This window comes from Mesocricetus auratus, unplaced genomic scaffold (assembly GCF_017639785.1).
Source record: "Mesocricetus auratus isolate SY011 unplaced genomic scaffold, BCM_Maur_2.0 Super-Scaffold_100024, whole genome shotgun sequence".
NCBI classification, from domain to species: Eukaryota; Metazoa; Chordata; class Mammalia; order Rodentia; family Cricetidae; genus Mesocricetus; species Mesocricetus auratus.
Genome location: NW_024429205.1, coordinates 17,635,129 through 17,652,931, shown reverse-complemented (window position 1 = coordinate 17,652,931; position 17,803 = coordinate 17,635,129). Strand labels below are relative to the sequence as shown.

Sequence of the window (17,803 nt, the reverse complement as noted above, 5' to 3'; positions counted from 1 at the left end):
CTCTCTCTCTCTCACACACACACACAGAAAGAGAGAGAGAGAGAGAGAGAGAGAGAGAGAGAGAGAGGGAGAGAGAGAGAGAGAATGTGTGTGTGCGCAAGCAAGCTCCAGATAAAGCTACTACTAGAAAAACAGGGAACTTTACCTCCTAGGCCCTTCCCATGTCCCAGGCACAGCCTGAAGCCCCTTAGAATAAACACTGAATTCTTCCTGTATTACAATGAAAAAAAATAGGCACAGCAAAGATAAAGTCATTTGCTTAAAACCACATCCCCAATTGGTTGCAAAGCCAGGATTCATAGCAAAGTATCTACTTTTTAAAAAATGTTACTTTGAGGGCCAGGGAGACAGGTTAGCAGGCAACACACTTGCCATACAAGCAGGAGGACCGGAGTTTGGATTCCCAGCACCCACATAAATGCCGGGCAGGCACGGCAGCCAGTCTGTAATCCAAGCAGCTGGGAGGAAAAGTCTGAAGGTGGCTGGATGGAGCTGGCTAGCCAGTCAGGCAGAATCTCTGAGTTCTTGGTTTAAGTGAGAGACTACGCCTCATTATAAAGGGTGGTAAGGGATAAAGGAAGTTACATCACACACACACACACACACACACACACACACACACCAGCTCTGTGTACATGTGTACCCATATACTTTCAAACATGCACACACTCCATATACACATGCTGATAAAATTCTAAAATGTTACTTAGTTTATGGTAAATGAAAGAACACGGTCAACAAAAGATCCTATGCGACACAATTCCTTTCACACCAGTGACCCACAATAGCAAAATCACAGAGGTGGAAGTAGATTAGTGGTTGCCAGGGAAATGGGGGATGACTTGTAATGGGGACGAGGTTGCTTTTTGAGGAGAGAAAAATATTCTGAAGCTGGCTACGTCCACGATGTTGCACATTTCTGTGATTACATTAAAAGGCACTGGATTGTAAACTTCGAATGGGAGAATTGTACAGCGTGCAAACTGCATCTCAATGGAGCGGTTACCATCATCATCATCATCATCATCATTTTACTAAAAACAAATCTGGGAGGACTGAACCATGTGGGGGGCAATTTTGTTTCAAGGGAAATGGCTGCAAAAGAAAAACAGGAGAAATCTCTACTTTCTTTATATTCTTCAGTACAGAGATGTTAATTGCTACACTACCTCTGTGCCACCACCCGCCATGAGTCCTGAGGCCTCCAGGCAGTCCCCCGTTCTCTATAGATGTCCTGAAAGGGACCAGACTTCATGCAGGTCACAGTCCTCTGCTGTTTTAGAAGAAGGTGGCTGTCTGAGAGTTATTAGTATGAACCAAGAAAACATCAGAGACAGACAGGCCAAAATCTAAGCTGCAGAAAAAAACAAACAAAACAAAACAAAAAACCCTGACCCTCATAGGACCCTGAGAGGCTAGGGCGAGCAATCTGAGATTGGCAGTAGCCTGTCTTACCCAGCTGAGCTGTAACAAGACAACCCTGGAAGTCCCGGGAGTGTCATGTTCTGTCTGGAGGAGAGACAGACGAAAGCTGCGGGACAAGGCCAGCACTTGAGTCGTGATGAACTTGCCTCATGTTCTCCTGATTGTGTTCTGAATTGTAGAATTGTTTTCCCTGGTGTTTGTCACATTGAGGACATGGGCCTTTTAATTGGCAATGGAACGTGCCGCTTGAGATGTCAAGTGACTGCTGAGGAGCAGCTCTGTTAAGTAGAGGCCCTGCCAGTTAATGGCTGTGTCCCCGAGTTGAGGGGGTGGGGTTGGGGAAGCCCTGGCCTGAACACAGTTCAGAGCCAGAAGGAATAGGCCTATGCATAGCCTTGCTGGGTAGTCCCTGGGTGCCGAGTTTGCATTAGGTTTTACCTGTGTGCTTTCAAACAAAGCATGTGGTCTTTCATGCCTTCTATTCAAGCTATGTTTTCTAAAGCTGCTCTGGTACATAGAGTCACATGAGAAGTTGAATAGTGTGCCTAAAGTCCCCTCATAAAGCAAAATGCTCACCCTGGTGACCGTAAGAGACGATTGCCTACATTGCGAGTTTATAGGCTCTTTCCCCCTTAACCTTGAGCATGACCCCTAACTTGTCTTGGGGGAAATGCATGTGAACTTCTACCCCCTCTTCTGTGATTGCTGGAGAGACTGGCTTACCTAGCATGGAGTCTGTCAACTCTCTCCAAACATTTGAAAGACTCCAGAAAAGAAAAATAAAACTACTTAACTGACCCACAGCTGGCTACATACGCGTGAATGAAACCAGGCAAGGACAAAAGACCTCGCTGATCGACAGAGAAAACAAAACATCTGTTTAAATTAGTGAGTTTAGGGACAGCTTAGCATGCAGCCCCATTACATCAGTAAGCAACTGATACACTTTGCCAGTTGTTGGGTAGGGGGCATCAATCCCAATCCTATACAGGATTCAGAGGCTAGCTCCAGACTCACAGACACATAATCTATAAGGACCAACTGCAAGCCTGCTGAAGGAGGAAATGGGAAATAATACACATTACAGTCAGCCAGTAGTCCCAAACATATGAGATGGGAGAGGCAGGGCAGGTTCCCGAGCTCAGACCCTGCCTTCAAACCTGGTACAACACTGTATAACTGTCGGGAGGAGGGTGTACTTAACATGTGGCTCTGCAGACTGACCCACTCACCATCTCTTACACCATCTTCTTAGCATGCCTTCCCCATGCACTCTGGATTCTAGCCGTGACCTTGGATCCAGCTGGCAGGAGCCCTTCTATAGACCCGGGGATCTGGAGCAAGAGGGGAACCACATGGCTGGGGATTTTTCAGTTCTCTGGCAAGCAGAGGCAAGGAGACTAGCCACGAGTTTTATGGATGTGTTGAAAGCACTAAGGTCCCTGCATACTTGATAGACAGTCATTGCAACCCCTCCAGCATCCTAGATGGAGCCCGAGGTCAATGTACCTGCAGCTGATAGTTCCCATAGTGCAATTTTAACCCCTACAATTCCCAGTGTGGAAGCAGAGTATACCTTTGGTCTAGTTCTGCAGTGTCATCCAATCATTTGGGGAATTAATAGTCCTTCCATTAATCTCTGCTTACGTCATTACCCTGTTGTACCAGTTTTTTCTTTTAGGCCACCAACCAGCTCCCAAATCATGACACAGAGACTTATTAGTTTTGAGTGCTTGGCCTAGCTTAGGCTTGTTTCTGGCTAGCTCTCTTAAATTAATCTGTTTCTCCTTATCTATCTTTTGCCTCAGGGCTTATTACCTTTCTTACTTATGTATATCTTACTTTCACTGCTTCTCCAGGCCTGTCTGGCTGGTATCTGCATGGCGTCTGTATGGCGTCTGTCTGTCTTCTTGCTCCAGGTGCTCCCCTCATTCTCTCCTCCTCCTTCTCTCATTCCTCCCTTTTCTCCTCAAGTCCAGGTTTCACCTCCCATTTATTCTCTATGCCTGGCAGCCCAACCTATCCTATCTCTGCCTAGCTATTGGCCATTCAGTTCTTTATTAGACCAATCAGGTGCCTTAGGCAGGCAAGGTGAAAGAGATGCAACACATCTTTACCTAATTAAATACACACCCTTAACATCGTTAAACAAATGCAGCACAAACAAACATAACACACCTTTATACAGTTAAAGTGATATTCCACAGCATAAACAAATGTAACACACCTTTGCCCAGTTAAAATAATACTCTACAACAGCCTGTATTTTCTGTTTCCTGATGAACTGTTATGGACCCTCTTCACCACCACACACTTCTGTGTCCTTATCTGTAAAGGGACACATATATCAACTGTTTCCAGGAACCATTGCCTAATGATCTGATTCGGTTATGCTATTCACATTAAATATTTGCAGCAACGCCTGATGTACAGAAAATGTTCAAGATCTTGCTGTTTAAATTTGCAAATCTAGACAACAGCTGGTGTCAGGGCACTCTGAGATTAAAAAGAACCCTGGGGACCAAAGAATATTCATTCTGAGTTTCAAAGCCTTTCCCTAGGCTTCATGCCCGTCCTGAATCTTCTAGGAATGTGATGTCCTCCTATGCTAATGAAGCCTGGGTATTTTCAGTCTTAGGAATTGCATGCTTCCTGTAGAGGGGCCCAATTCTATCAAGGAACCATCTTAATGGTCTCATTAAGTTAGCTGACCAGTATCTTGAGCCTCAGGCTTTCCTCAGAATCACAATCCATTATGCCATTTGGTGGCCTGGCACCACAGTAATATCTCTGAGAAAGGTCAAGGCATTTGCCTCTCCTGCAGTAAACACTTGCCTGTGACAGTTTGGGCCGTGTTTCCTGCTTCCAGAGTTTATTTCAGATTGTGGGCTCTGCAAGACACAGGCCCTCTAGATAAGAACTAAGAATACGGTAGTGGAATTGCTGAGATGAAGAGACAGGTGACCCTTCAGAGTTTGGGTCACCTGGACTCCAAACAAAGTCATTGCAGTGTTAGGGACATGTTCAGGCTGCTTGCTCAAATACAACAGTGCAGGAACTCCCAAATAACAAGAAGGGTACATAGACAGAAATTTAGTCACCTTAGGCACAAGCAGAGTCTAGGGCTGTAAGACTAGAACAAAGGGAAACATAAAAGGGCAAAGGCAAGGAAAGCTTCCTCCTAAAGCCCATGTACATTAGGAAGCCTGCTGGTCATCAAAATACCATGAGGAGAGGGGGATTCACATCCTTCCCAAAACCAGGAGGCTAGACGGTGGGCAGTGAAGGCCCAGCAGGAAGATCATCTGATCCCAGGGAAGACACAGCATTCTGTCACGCACACCAACATGCTACCAGAGACCAGCCACGATGCACATGTGTTTGACAAAATCAAAGCCAATGCCTCAAGCTGACTGTGGTCACTAAAGTACCCGTCTGCACCTGTGTAGATTTTAAACTGCCTTCTGCACTTATTTCTACCCTGTGTAAAATGATAAGATTTAAGGGATGAAACCCACTTGACCTGAAAGCAAAGGTATTTTTCTGCATGAACTAAACTCGTCCAACAGTAGTTTCTTTGAAGAGTGCAGTAAATCTAGCCTGAAACCAAGGTCTGCACATTGTTCAAATATTTCAGCGGCACGAAGCCATCAGTCTTGTGTGATTCCTTAGCTTCCTCTCCTCCTCCCACAAGAATACATTCCCGTACTCCAAAACAGCTTGCAAAGATGTATATAAATAAGAAAGGGAACGCAACGTAAGGAAATCAGGATAAATATAGAAGAAATAAGATAAACCCAGGAGCAGGAGGATGATCTAATGAATTCTCAACACTCTTGAGTTTCACAGGGTTTTTTCTTAGCACATCTCTCAATATAGAACCCTGACCTGTCACTACAGTGTTGCTCATCAAAAGCAATTCCACAGGGAGCCAAAGAGTGCAGACTAGCTCATGGTACCCAGAGAGCCCAGCATGATTCAGGAAGAGCTCTGAGAAAGTCTGCCTCTGAGGAAGGGATGTACCAGCTGTCCCCAAACCCCTTCTGAAGATACGGCTGCCTTTGATAAATCTGTTGGTAGATGTGGATTGCAGAGTCTGATATGATGTCAATTATGGTTTAATAGTATGGACCACAGCTACTCCACAATGCAGGCTAAGTGTCCCTTTACTGGCTTTCACCATCTGGAACTGGGCTGTCTCCAGACTGTGAAAAAGCATGGCTGGGTATTCTCTCCCTTTGCTTACAGGTATACCAGGGCAATCTTAAAAATTCTCAGGTCTGATGCATCAGTGGACAAAAGAGGAAGTTGACAAACATATAGAAATTTGGTATCTAATTTTTTTCAGGGGATGGGGGGTTGGGAGGATGTATTGCCAATCTTTTAGAATAGCATCAAATCCAATCCTACTATCATGCCATTCATTAGAAAAACCTTCAAATGTACTGGGTACTTAAGAAGACAATGAAATTAAACATGCATTAAACAGGTGCATTCTTCAACAACACAGAAGTGAAAAAAACCTTGAAACTACAATTTGCTATGCAAGACTGATAAATTTGTTCACAAGACCAATAAATTTGTCAATGTAAAAGTAAAATAAAATGAATACATAGCAAAAGAAGACATTTAAGAAAAGTCAAAAGACAAATGGTCAAAGATGGGAAACCTTATGTCAGAAACAATAGTTTAATCTCACTGATATTAGAAAAAGCTCTTATAATAGAGAATAAAAAAGGCAAAAGCATAACACAAAAAAATCAATAAAAGATGCGTATCACTTACTGGAAGAGGAAAGAAACCTGCCCCCCCCATTTAAGACAAACTAAACAACTTTTCTGATAACAGAATAAACATAAACCTAAGCTGAAATATTATTTCTCACTTATCACATTAAGAAAGAATCAAAGTTCTGAAAAGTATTTTGTCTGTGGAGATAAACGTTCCCACAGATTCTCAAGGGAGGGAAAGCACGAAGCACTGTAACCACTGGGTGGAGAACTGAGTCACACTGAACAAAAAAACCACACCGATTTTCGTCTTTTCAAGCATCATTTGCACCTGAAGATACACCTTCTCAGGCACAGAAACAATATAGCTCTAGAGATGATTTACTGCAGCACTGTCTGTCAAAGAAAAGACAAGAAATAACCCACGAGTCCACAGATAGGAGGCTGGCTGAATCCACTCACGTTCACCCACCCAGTGAACCCATTGCACAGCAAAGAGAAGGGAGACAGCCTTCACGGCTGCTAAGGAGCGATTTCCAGGCTGAACTGAGAAGCAGACAGCGCAAGGTGAAGAAGGCACACAAGGTGCTCTTGTCCTGTCTAAGAGAGAAGGGACATGAAAATGGATATGGAACGTGTTTATTGTACAAGAGTATGCAAAGACTAATGAAAGAGGAGCAACACACTTCCTCACACAGGGGAGGGGATGAAAAAGACGCGTGGATGCCGAGTCCCATGAAGTTATGGTATTGTGTCGTTAAGTCAGATAAATAGTTTACATTGTCCAAAGTAACTGAATTAATTTGGAGAAAGAGACTTAACAATCCCAAGAGGGATACAAACAATAACAACAACAACAAAACACACAAACACACGAACAAACAACCTGGAGCTGGAAGGATTGCTCAGTAGTTAAGATCATCTATTGCCCTCTAAAAGGACCTGGGTTTGGTTCCCAGGACCCATGTTAAGTGGACCCTAACTACCTATAACTCCTGCTCCAGGAGATCTGACACCCCTTTGGTTGCACTCATATGCATATTCCCACATACAGACACACATGTGCACGCACAATTAAAAAATGAAATATATCTTCAAAAGAGCCCATTTCTCAGGCTGATAATATCAACACAGAAAGAAATGATGGAGACGCATGGTTTTCAAGCCCCGTGCTCTGGGTCTGTAATGGGTTATGTCATAAAGGCAGACACACAAACACAAATTACAATGAAAGAATTTCACTTGGTCATTTTATCCCTGGTAATAATATTTTGAGTTATCAGTTTGAAGCTATTCTATCTTAACATAAATATATATATGTATCTTTACATAAATGAATTCATATAGGAGAATCGGAATTTCAGTTGGAGAAGGCACAAGACAAAAATACTTAGACACTGAAAACTAACAGGAAACTTGATGTAATAAATTTGAACTTAGATGTGGTTGAACACATAAATATGTTTCTTAGATCTATCTGGTAAGGGGTTTGAGATCTCTAAGGAGGGTTCTTGCTAAAAAGAAAGTTTTTCAGGAAAAAGGGATGGATTGTAGGTTTGAAACAGTGGAATTACAAAATCTGTGTGTAAAACTGAAGAAGGGTTCCAGGATAACAAATTCCAGCAAATAAACAGAGAGTGAATAACAGTTAAAAAAATCATTCCTCCCTTGCAGATTAGCAAAGGGTACAACAGCCGTCTAGAGGAAAGAGGCTGCGATGTAGTCTATTTATTCCCCACTAAACCATAGTCTTACGGTTCCCTGTTAGTTTCGGTTCCCTGTTAGCTGCCCTTCTCCACGGTGCGGCTTCAGGTCCCCACTTTAACAGGATGAACCACTTCACCAGTGAGTGACATCTGACAAGGAGCCTCTACACCGCACACGCAAATCCCATGCTCAGAGCACACACCCCCGTTCCATGTAGTCTTAAAGCACACACTTAAAACCTACAGGGGGTGTGGCGGTGGAGGACAAGTTAGATGAAGGAATACCTGGGCAAATGCAGGACACGGGGCAGCTAGATCGATACCCAGGGACGCCAATGCCATGCAGAGAGCAAACAAAGCAGGGCAAGAATAAAAGTAAGAAATCAGAGAGACGATACCAGGCCGGTGCTACAGAGGAACTGATAAAAAAATTACCCACAGGACTTTTCGGATGTGGGGAAATCTGAATGTATACCTTACGTGAAATGAATGATTAACTTTCTTAGCTGTGATATAGCAGTGTGCATCTCTCTAGTTGTGTGACTTTGAACAGTTCAGCAATCCACACGCAGAGCAAGCCACACTCCCTTCATGTGTGTGCATGCACATAAAACGAATCCAATATGGCAAATATTAACAGCAAATGAATCTAGGCGGTAGGAGTCTAGGACTTTATTCTATTATTCTTTTTTTCTCCTTTTCTTCTTTAAATTTGCAGTTCTGGGACCACCCACCAGGCAAACATTCCATCCTGAGCTCTGGCTTAAGTTTTCTTAATATTTAGGGTTTTTTTTCCTTCTTTGAGATAGGGTCTTACTATGTAACCCAGGCTGGCCTCAAACTTTTGATCCTCCTGCCTCTGCCTCCAGAGTAATGGAACTAAAAGAATCAGAAGTGTTAGTGTATGCTCATAATTCTAGCACTCGGGAGGTTGAGGCAGATTTTTTTTTAGGCTAGCTTATATTACATAGTAAGCCTCTGTCTCAAGGTTTAAAAAAAGGGAGGGTAGGTCTTAGAATGGTTCCAGTCCAAGGGCTAAAGTGGTATCACATTCCACAGGTTGAGACAAATTTCAGCTTGTAATTAATACAGAGAATAGACAATTACTTATCTACTAGAAAAATTCCTGTAAGACACCCATAAAATACTTAACACATACAAAATTACTTTCTGATGATATCCCAATTGTGGTGGAGACTATGACTTTAGTGGCCTTCGAATGAAACAAGGTCCCTGTACTAGGGCCTCTGAGTGACAGCACCCCCTACATACTGTACATGGGGATGGCCAAGTCCATGAGTTTCCTATTTCTGTCATAGTGAATTGTCACAGTGACTTTCTATGTTACAGTTATTGCCTTAGGTGGTCAGAAGTGGGAGTCTGAGGTTCCTCCCAGTGAGTCTCAGTTAGGGTTTTTGTTGCTGTGAAGAGACACCTTGACCACGGCAACTCTTATAAGGCAAACATTTAATTAGAGTGTCTCGCTTACAGTTTCAGAGGTTTAGTCCATTAACATCATGTGTGGGAGCATGGTGGCATACAGGCAGCTGTGGTGCTGGCTAAATCTTGACCAGAGGGTAACAGGAAGTCAACTGAAACATTGGGCAGTATCCTGAGCATAGGAAACCTCAAAGTCTGCCCCTACAGTGACGCACTTCCTTCAACAAGGCCATATCCCCTCCAACAAAGCCACACCTCCTAATAGAGCCACTCCATATGAGATCATGGGGGCCAACTACATGCATGCTACCACACAGAGTCTCTGGGGTAAAGAACATGGTCAGGCCTTTCTTTATCTTGCCTGCTTTCTCTTGCTTATAGCCCCTTCTTCCATCTTCAAAACCAAATGCTAGTGCCACTACAATTTTTCCCCTGGCCCCAATTCTCCTGTCTCTGACACACATGGACCCGTGTAATGACATCAGCCTATTGGAGCTAACTTTTCCATGTCAAGATTCTCAATTTGATGAAAACTGCAAAATCTCCACCTCTCTGAGAGATAACACAGTCAGGATTAGGATGTGGATATCTTTGGGAACCACTGGGATGCTCATTGGGACAGATGACCATGATGGTCAATGAGATACAAGCAGAGTCTTGGTAAGTGTGTGCACATTGGAATTTACCTATTCAGTGTTACCCACCTCTTTAGGATCCTTTCTCTTAGACGCCAGCATCATGCAGTGAAGAACCCGATTCAGGCAGAAGGTAGGCCACACAAAGATCAATGAAACTCTGGATAATAGCCCTTGTTGAGTATTGGCCAGGATGTGAGGGAGCAAGAAAGCCATCTTGGAAATGCATCTTCTGCTCCTGGTCCAGGCAGTGCAGATGACCCAGGAAGGGCAGAGGTGAAGTGTGTTGCTGAGCCCTGCCCAAGGCATAAGCAAAGGAATGACTGTCCTTCTCGTAAGCTACTACATTTTGAGGTAGATCTTTAACAATGATAGCACCCAAATTGAGACAACTGCTTGCTTTAAACTAGTTGGAGGATGTACAAAGCATGTTGACTTTGGGTTTGCATTATTTATCATCGATAGGAGAGCCTGTTACCTATTGAACCCGTTCAGGGTTTGCAAAAACAAAGATAGACTACCCATTAGAAGACAGGGTATCTCTTCCAATAGCTTTAGCAAGAGGGAAGCCTCCAAGTCTTCTAAAAGGGGGATGAAACCAACAATGACCACATTATAATGAAGGACTAGAGTACTACAGGAAGTCACAAGCTCATCTATCAGGAAGCCTGCGTCCATCCCCTGTCACTAAATGCAGTTCTGTGAGATAGATGACTTCTCCCGGGTCAATAAGATGAGCACGGTTGTTGATTCCACCCAAGGCTATTGTTTTGAGTGTTTGATTTAGATATTAGCTTGGTGGAGTTGGCCTGCTTGCTACACTTTGCCCACATATTTTGCTGAACTGGAGCTTCCATCAAGCTACTGGCTCAGCTAACCCATAGCCCAAGGGACTGATTTTCAGCATCTTGATCTTGCCAAGCTATAGCGCTTGGAGGAAACCAGTTCCTTTCTGCACTGTGAGAATTTGTGATTTTATTGTGCTTGGAAAATATGTGTAAAATCATTCATCCTCCATTCCCTCCCTTCTGGGTCTACAATGCTTCTAGCCGTTGCAAGGGGTGGAGGGAAAGGATGAAGCTTTTTGTCAGGGAATCAGTACCCAAGTCTAAATCATTTTTTTAATTTATAGCTCTGGTCATGAAAACATTGACCTGGCAAGACATGGGATTAAGTGGTGCCCTGACGGCAAACAGTAAAATCATCCTCATTTTTTCCCTATGGCTCCCAAAGCCTGGCAGTATCTCTAAAGCACTTGCAAGTCTTCACATAACTACCTTGACCTAGACCCACACAGTCACCCAGCCATCTCCTCTTGCTTTGCAGCGATGAGTGAACACCTGTGGCTTTGTACTGCTAACCGTAAGAGCCACCTGGAGGATCTGCAACTGGGACTCATCTCCAGGGTGCCTGAAACCACAGAGAGTAGGGAAGTCAGAGTTACTCAGACTCTGACGCCCAGAATGCAGTGTCTCAGGTCGATGTCCTGTGATTAACACTACATTTAAAGGAAGGAAAAATTTGCATATATGTGGCTTTGAAATGCCAACTTCTAAGGGAGTAATAGTAGACTCTTTAGAAGAAGAGAAGAACAGTCTACAGATGTTACTGAGTATGGACAGTGCGCTCAGTTCTAGGCATTGTGGGTGATGCCAAAGAAATGCAGAAATGGCCCCATACTCTCGGAGTCCAGTCTTCTTTTATAGAGCCATGGAAGTGGCAATGCTAGTAAGAAGGTCACCAGCTAATGAAGGCAGTAAACCACTGTCGTGGCTGTGGGTGGAGTTTAAGAAAAGTTACTGATTTGAAAAGCTGGAGGCAGAAATTAGAAATAGCAGGAGGGTGGATCTAGAGGCGTCTCATGCTTGAGACATGACAGCTGGCAGCAAAAGAAGTGAGAGCAGGGAGGTAAGCAAGAGCTGTGTTTTCTTAAACAGAAGCCACTGACCCAGCCAAGTGCAATAGCCTGGGGCCATCAAATATGGGGCAAAGGGACCCAAACTCCTCCACAGGCCTCGAGGCAACTCAAGGAGGGCAATGAGGACAGTTGCAACTATTCACAGCAACGTTCCATCTGCTGTGGTCTCCACATGTCCTATATCCATTGTCTAACAGGCTGGGGATGGTGTCCAGTGGTCACTATTTAGAAAACTTGCCATCCAAAAAGAGTTTATTGAAGTCTGGGCACTTAAATGCATAAACTTAGTGGAGTAGAAAATTGATTTACGTGCAGCAGCAGCTCATTCCCCAAACTTGGGGTTTGAACTTGACTTCTCCTTCACCATGTCACCTGAATGAATCCTCGAGGCCTGGGAATTCTTTGTTATGCTCACTAGGACAACCGTGTCTCCTGGACATGGTGGCCTCTGGTAGCCTAGTCCAATCTAGCTTGGTCTTTGTGTAACAGGATTGTTTATGAGGGTGCACCTGTGGCCCAGTACTGGCACACACATAGTTCCCAGGGGGCTCCTGAATTCTGAAGAAGACACATTTCATAACAGTCTCTGGGTCATTTAAAATGTGGTTTTGCTGGTCCATCTAATACTTCCTCCCCACCATAGAGTTTCTTGTTCTGATTCTAAAAGTCATTTTTACTTTTTTTCATTGTGTGTGTGTGTGTGTGCATGAAAGTGTATGTGTAAGAGTATGAGAGAGTGTGTGTGAGTGTATGCATGAAAGTATGTGTGTGAGTGTATATATGAAAGTGTGTGTATGACTGTGTATGTGCATTAAAGTGCGTGTGTATGAGTATGTGTGTGAGTGTGTACGAATGAGAGTGTGTATATTAGTGTGTGTATGAGAGTGTGTATGAGTGCATATGTGAGCATGTGTGTGAAAGTATGTGTGTGTGACTGTGTATATGAAAATATGTGTGTATGAGTGTGTGTGAGTGTGTGTGTGTATGAAAGTGTGTTGTGAGTGTGTATATGAAAGTGTGTGTATGAGTGTGTGTATTAGTGTGTGTATGAGAGAGTGTGTGTGAGAGTATGTATGAGTGCATGTGTGAGTGTGTGTGTATGAGAGTGTGTGTGTGTGAGTATGTGTGTGAGTGTGAGTATGTGTGTGAGTGTGTGTGAGTGTGTGTGTATGAGAGTGTTGTGTGTATGAAAGTGTTTACATTAGTGTGTGTATATGAATGTGTGTGTATGAGAGAGAGTGTGTGTTTGTGTGTGTGTGTGTGTGTGTGTGTGTGTGTGTGTGTGTGTGTGTGTGTGTGTGTGGTGGAGGAGATGATGCATATATCATAACACCAGTCTGGAGGTCTGAAGACAACCTTGTGTTTTGGGCCTCATCTTCTTTCTCACTGGGGACAGTCTCTTTATTGTTGGTAGCTGTGCATGCCAAGTTGGCTTACAAGTTTCCGGGGAGTCTCCTGACTTTACCTCCCATCACCCTGTGGGGCACTGGGATTCCAAACATGTGCCACCATGTCTGGTTTTAAGTGAACCGGGGGGATCCCAGGACAGGATCTCACATTTGCACAGCCAATGCCTCACTGGCTGAGGCATCTCTCCAGCTCCCGATGCTGTTACTTTTTAGGTGTTTTTTCCCCTCCAGGAAATTCTCACCTGCTCTTCACCCCTCCATCACCCAGCCTACATCCCAACACTCCTGAGCATGCAGAGCTGTGAGATGGTACTTCCGTCAGTTCTGTCTCTGTGTGTTGTTGTGTGTGTTGGGGGACATGTTAATGCCAATGCCGCCAGTCTCTTTATACAGGTCCACTGCAGGTCTTAGCAGGTGGTAAGACGGCCACTGATCCTGACTGCCCCTTCCCAGGCGTTGGCAGGCATAGTCTGGCTCAGCTGCATGACGCCGGGATGTGGTGCTCCATTCACAGCTAGACTGACAGCCAACAGGCCTGGGGAGGAGAACTTAATCCAAGGATCAGCAAAGCTCGTCTTACCCCATTACGGATGACCATTTACAGCATGTCAAAACCCAGCCCCCTGCAAAGGTACTTCATCTGACCCAAATATTTGTCCTTCAGTACAAAATGTGTATATAAAATGCCAGTAACTGGCTGGCCAGAAATGGCTTTGGGGAAGGGATCTTAATCTTCCCATTTCTTCCTTCCTGTCTAAAAGCACGAAATTGGGGACAGCATCAGTCATTGGTGTCTATTCTGGACTGTCCTTTGCCGACCACCCAGGGGTTTAATTGGGGCTGCATTCCTTACAGGTTTATCCCAACTCCAGGGGAAGTCTGAGCAGGAACAGCCTCTCCCATGCAGAGAAGACACGCTTTGTCACAACCCAGGGTCCTGTTTGTTTTGAGACAGATTCTTGCTATGTAGCTCAGGCTGGCCTTGAACTTGTGATCTAACCTCTGTAGTGAGATGATTGCAGGCTTACACGAGTATCCTGGCTCAGACAGGGGTTCTTTCAACGACCCTGCACACTCCCAAACCCCCACGGCATTCAAAGAGGGGAGGGCTACTTTGAGTGAGCACTGCATTCAGTGACTCATCCCTGCGTGAAGTGCCTCCCCTCGGCATCCCTCTCTTACCAAACACCATTAGGGCTGCAATTTTTCCCCAGCTCCCTGTTCAGAGGGTGATGGGTCACGTGAACAACGCTGCCAGGTTGGGTATCTGCTTGGGTCCCTTGTGGCCACTGCTTGCCCCACTCCCAAACAGCAGCATAGATGAGTCAGAGAGACAGAGCCTCCCTTCGCTCTGACGCAGGCCATATCCTACAGGGTCTGCAGCCACCACAAAGCAGGAGCTCTGGTAACCGTGTAAAAGAATGATTTCTGGGACTTTCTCTCTGTTGAGTTAACTGCTTTGCTGGGGGTGGGGGAATACAAGCCTTGTCTATCTGGGGAAGCCCCACAGCATAGACTGTGTGCTAAGAGACACCCTCAGACCCACAGACAGTCAGCAGACTACTCCTACAACCACTGTGACAACTCAGGCCACAACAACTCCCTTCAGCCACCGTTATGACACCCCAAACAGCCCACCAAATCCCTCTCTGTTTCTGTGTCACCCCACCACCGATTGCTCTTGGAGGAAAGGGCTAATCTGTCATACAATTCTGGATCACAGACCACCGCCGAGGGAAGCCAGGGAAGAAACTCGAGGCGGGAACCTGGGGGCAGGAAATGAAGATGAGCGGCTTACTGGCTAGCTCCTCCTGGCTCGCTAAGCTTGCTTTTGTATACAATTCAGGACCGCCTGTTCAGAGGTGGCATTGCCCATGTGGGCAGTGTCCCCCACATTAATACTTAATAAAAAGATGTCTCACAGACTTACCTACAGGCAGTCTGACGGAGGCATTTTCTCAGCTGAGATTCCCTCTTCCTGGCTGACTCTAACTTGTGTCAGGGTGCCAAAAAGCTAGCCAGCACACTTGGTAATTAATAAGGACTTTTGTCGATTGCATCCTCTTAGGAAGAAGGCCCCAGACACTCCACCACCTTCTACCCCGTAATGCCTTCATTCCTAGACAGACCAGCTTCTTTTCCTGAGGCTCCCAGCTCAACCATGATCTTCAGCAAGGTTCCCCACATAGCCTGTCCACAGCAGACCCCTGCCTGCCGCCTCCCCTAGAGACCCCATCATGCCACCCTGTGGAGTTTCAGTGCAATTCATCACACTCCAAAACGAGCTTTCACACGTACATGCTTCTTATTTGGGACTCATGTGGCTCCCTTTCCAGAAGCGGGAGGACATGGCTTTTGTGTGCGCTACCCCATCTCCCCTGCATGTGTCGCCATGGCTGCCACGTAGCAGATGCTCGGTAAATATTTGCCTTCATAAATGAATAAATAAGTCCTACCATTTGAAAAAGAACCTGGGAAATAACTGGAGGTAACCGGGCAAGGGCACGCATGCCAGTATTGTTCATAGGGGGGGGGGAGATAATAATTTAAATAGCCAACGAAAGAGGATCGTGTCAATCAGGGCTTTGGCATGATTAATTATTGAATGCTATTTAGCATGGATGAGCTAGTTATTCAAGCACTGGTGTGGAAAGATGCCCAAGATATTATAACAAAAGCAGGTTACAGTATGCACAGGCATGATCCATTGATGGCTTAAAAAAAACTTCTAATATTAATATCACACACACATATGCACACAAAAAAAACTTAAATGAGAGCAAAGAAAATTCGAGAAAGGATGCTCAGGGCTCCAGCCCCATGGCTTTAAACTGTGTCTACTTCTGAGGCAGGTAGTATGATGTAATTCAATTGATTTCTTTTGCTCATATTTTCTGATTTTTAAATAATGAATGCATATAGCTTCCATAATAAGAGAAAGCAGGAAGACGGCAGAAGAGGAATCTGCTATGCAGACTCACATCATCTACCGAGGAAGAGCGGCAGGTGGAGAGGTGGCCCGCAAAAAAATCCCTAAGACAGTCAATCCCTAGACGGAACGGTGGGGAATAATGAGTCTCTTCGTGTTTTGAGCCGACCTCAGAGAAAACATACTTGTTAGATAATAAAAGCAGAGGCTCCCGGGCATATTTCTTGCCATGGAGAGAAACCTGCTGTGGCTTCCTTCCACGATATTCTCTGCTGTTATTCTCCACCCTGAGCGTGAACACGGGGCTCCACGCTTTGAGAAGGGATCCATCTGCCAACACCGGGCACCTGGACTCTCAGCTCTAATCCTGGGAAGAGCTGATGGGGCTTTAGATACATTGCACACCTCATAAACGTCCAGAATGGGAACCTTCCTAAGACCTGACTAGTGGCCCAGGGACAGTTTCCAGGCCATGTGCCAGGGAGGGCAGGAGAGCTGCTCTATCCGGACTATAACAAGTCACAGTCATTGAATGCTGAGGTATCTGGAAAGCCATTTCAGCACGAACTGAAAACCAACCACAAGGACAAAGACCGAATCTATGGTCATCATGAATTAATTCAAAATGGACCAGGCTGTGTGGGATCTGGTACAATGCCTTGTCTCTGCACTTCAGTTCATCATCGATCAAGTGAGGTCATTAGAGACAAAGGTTTGTGGGGGTTCGAAGACTGTGGCTGGGGGAACCTGATGATTACTCCCTTGAAGACAATAAACTACCTTCCAAGTGCTAAGTTAGACTATCATCTTCCTTGGCAGAGGCATCAGGAGCTCAACAAAAACAAAAACAAAAACAAAAAAACCAGATCCCTGTGGCTTGGTCCAAGTTTTGTGAGCTTCCTGGTGGAGGGGACAGTAAACAGTGTTCAGATGGCTGGGAATGGTATTGAGCACTGATGTGTGGCTGCCCCTTTTTGCCAGGCGAAGTGCTTAGAGAACCCCCTTTTTCAAGATAGGTTGTAACCATTGATGATTTACTGGGGATCCAAGTTTGGGGCGGGTTTGTGAATTCCAAACACCTAATTATCAATAGGTGTCTTTTACAGAATCTGCACCGTATCAGGTAGCTACCAAAAGCAGTGTCTATGACTCTAGATAGCCATCATCGGGATTTTTTCAGGACAACCAGAGTGGGGAGGGAGGGGGGCCTGGATAGAGAAACAAGACTACAGAAGGCAGCAGTGTGGGTGAGGTTCCAGGTCAACTGCATGGCACTGCCTGTGAGTTCACTGTAAGCCCAGAGTCTCAAACTCAGACAGTTCTACTGCATTGGAAACCCAGCAACAGCCGGGCAGTGGTGGCGCACGCCTTTAATCCCAGCACTTGGGAGACCAAGGCAGGCAGATCTCTCTGAGTTTGAGGCCAGCCTGGTCTACAGAGCGAGTTCCAGCCCAAGAAATCCTGTCTCAAAAAACAAAAAAACAAACACAAACAAAAGAAAACAAAAGAAAGACACCCAGCAATATATGACTAACGAGCCTTCCAGGGGACCATAATATGACATAATGTGACACGGCGTTAGGGCATTAGTGGAAGGAAAGGGGGCTGTGC

General features: G+C 45.1%; 1 protein-coding gene across 2 annotated transcripts in view; it reads right to left on the bottom strand.

Annotated features, from left to right (window-relative positions):
* Window positions 1–17,803, bottom strand: part of Klhl29 (kelch like family member 29) — a 291,248-nt gene that overhangs the window by 233,978 nt on the left and 39,467 nt on the right. The window contains exon 1 of one of the 2 annotated variants that reach the window (XM_040730961.1): window positions 10,006–10,223. The exons of the other annotated variant lie outside the window; for it this stretch is intronic. Within the exon in view, the coding sequence (XP_040586895.1) occupies window positions 10,006–10,152 (147 nt within the window). The 5' untranslated portion in view covers window positions 10,153–10,223. Of the gene's footprint in view, window positions 1–10,005; window positions 10,224–17,803 lie in introns of those variants that run through there. 2 annotated transcript variants of the gene reach the window in all.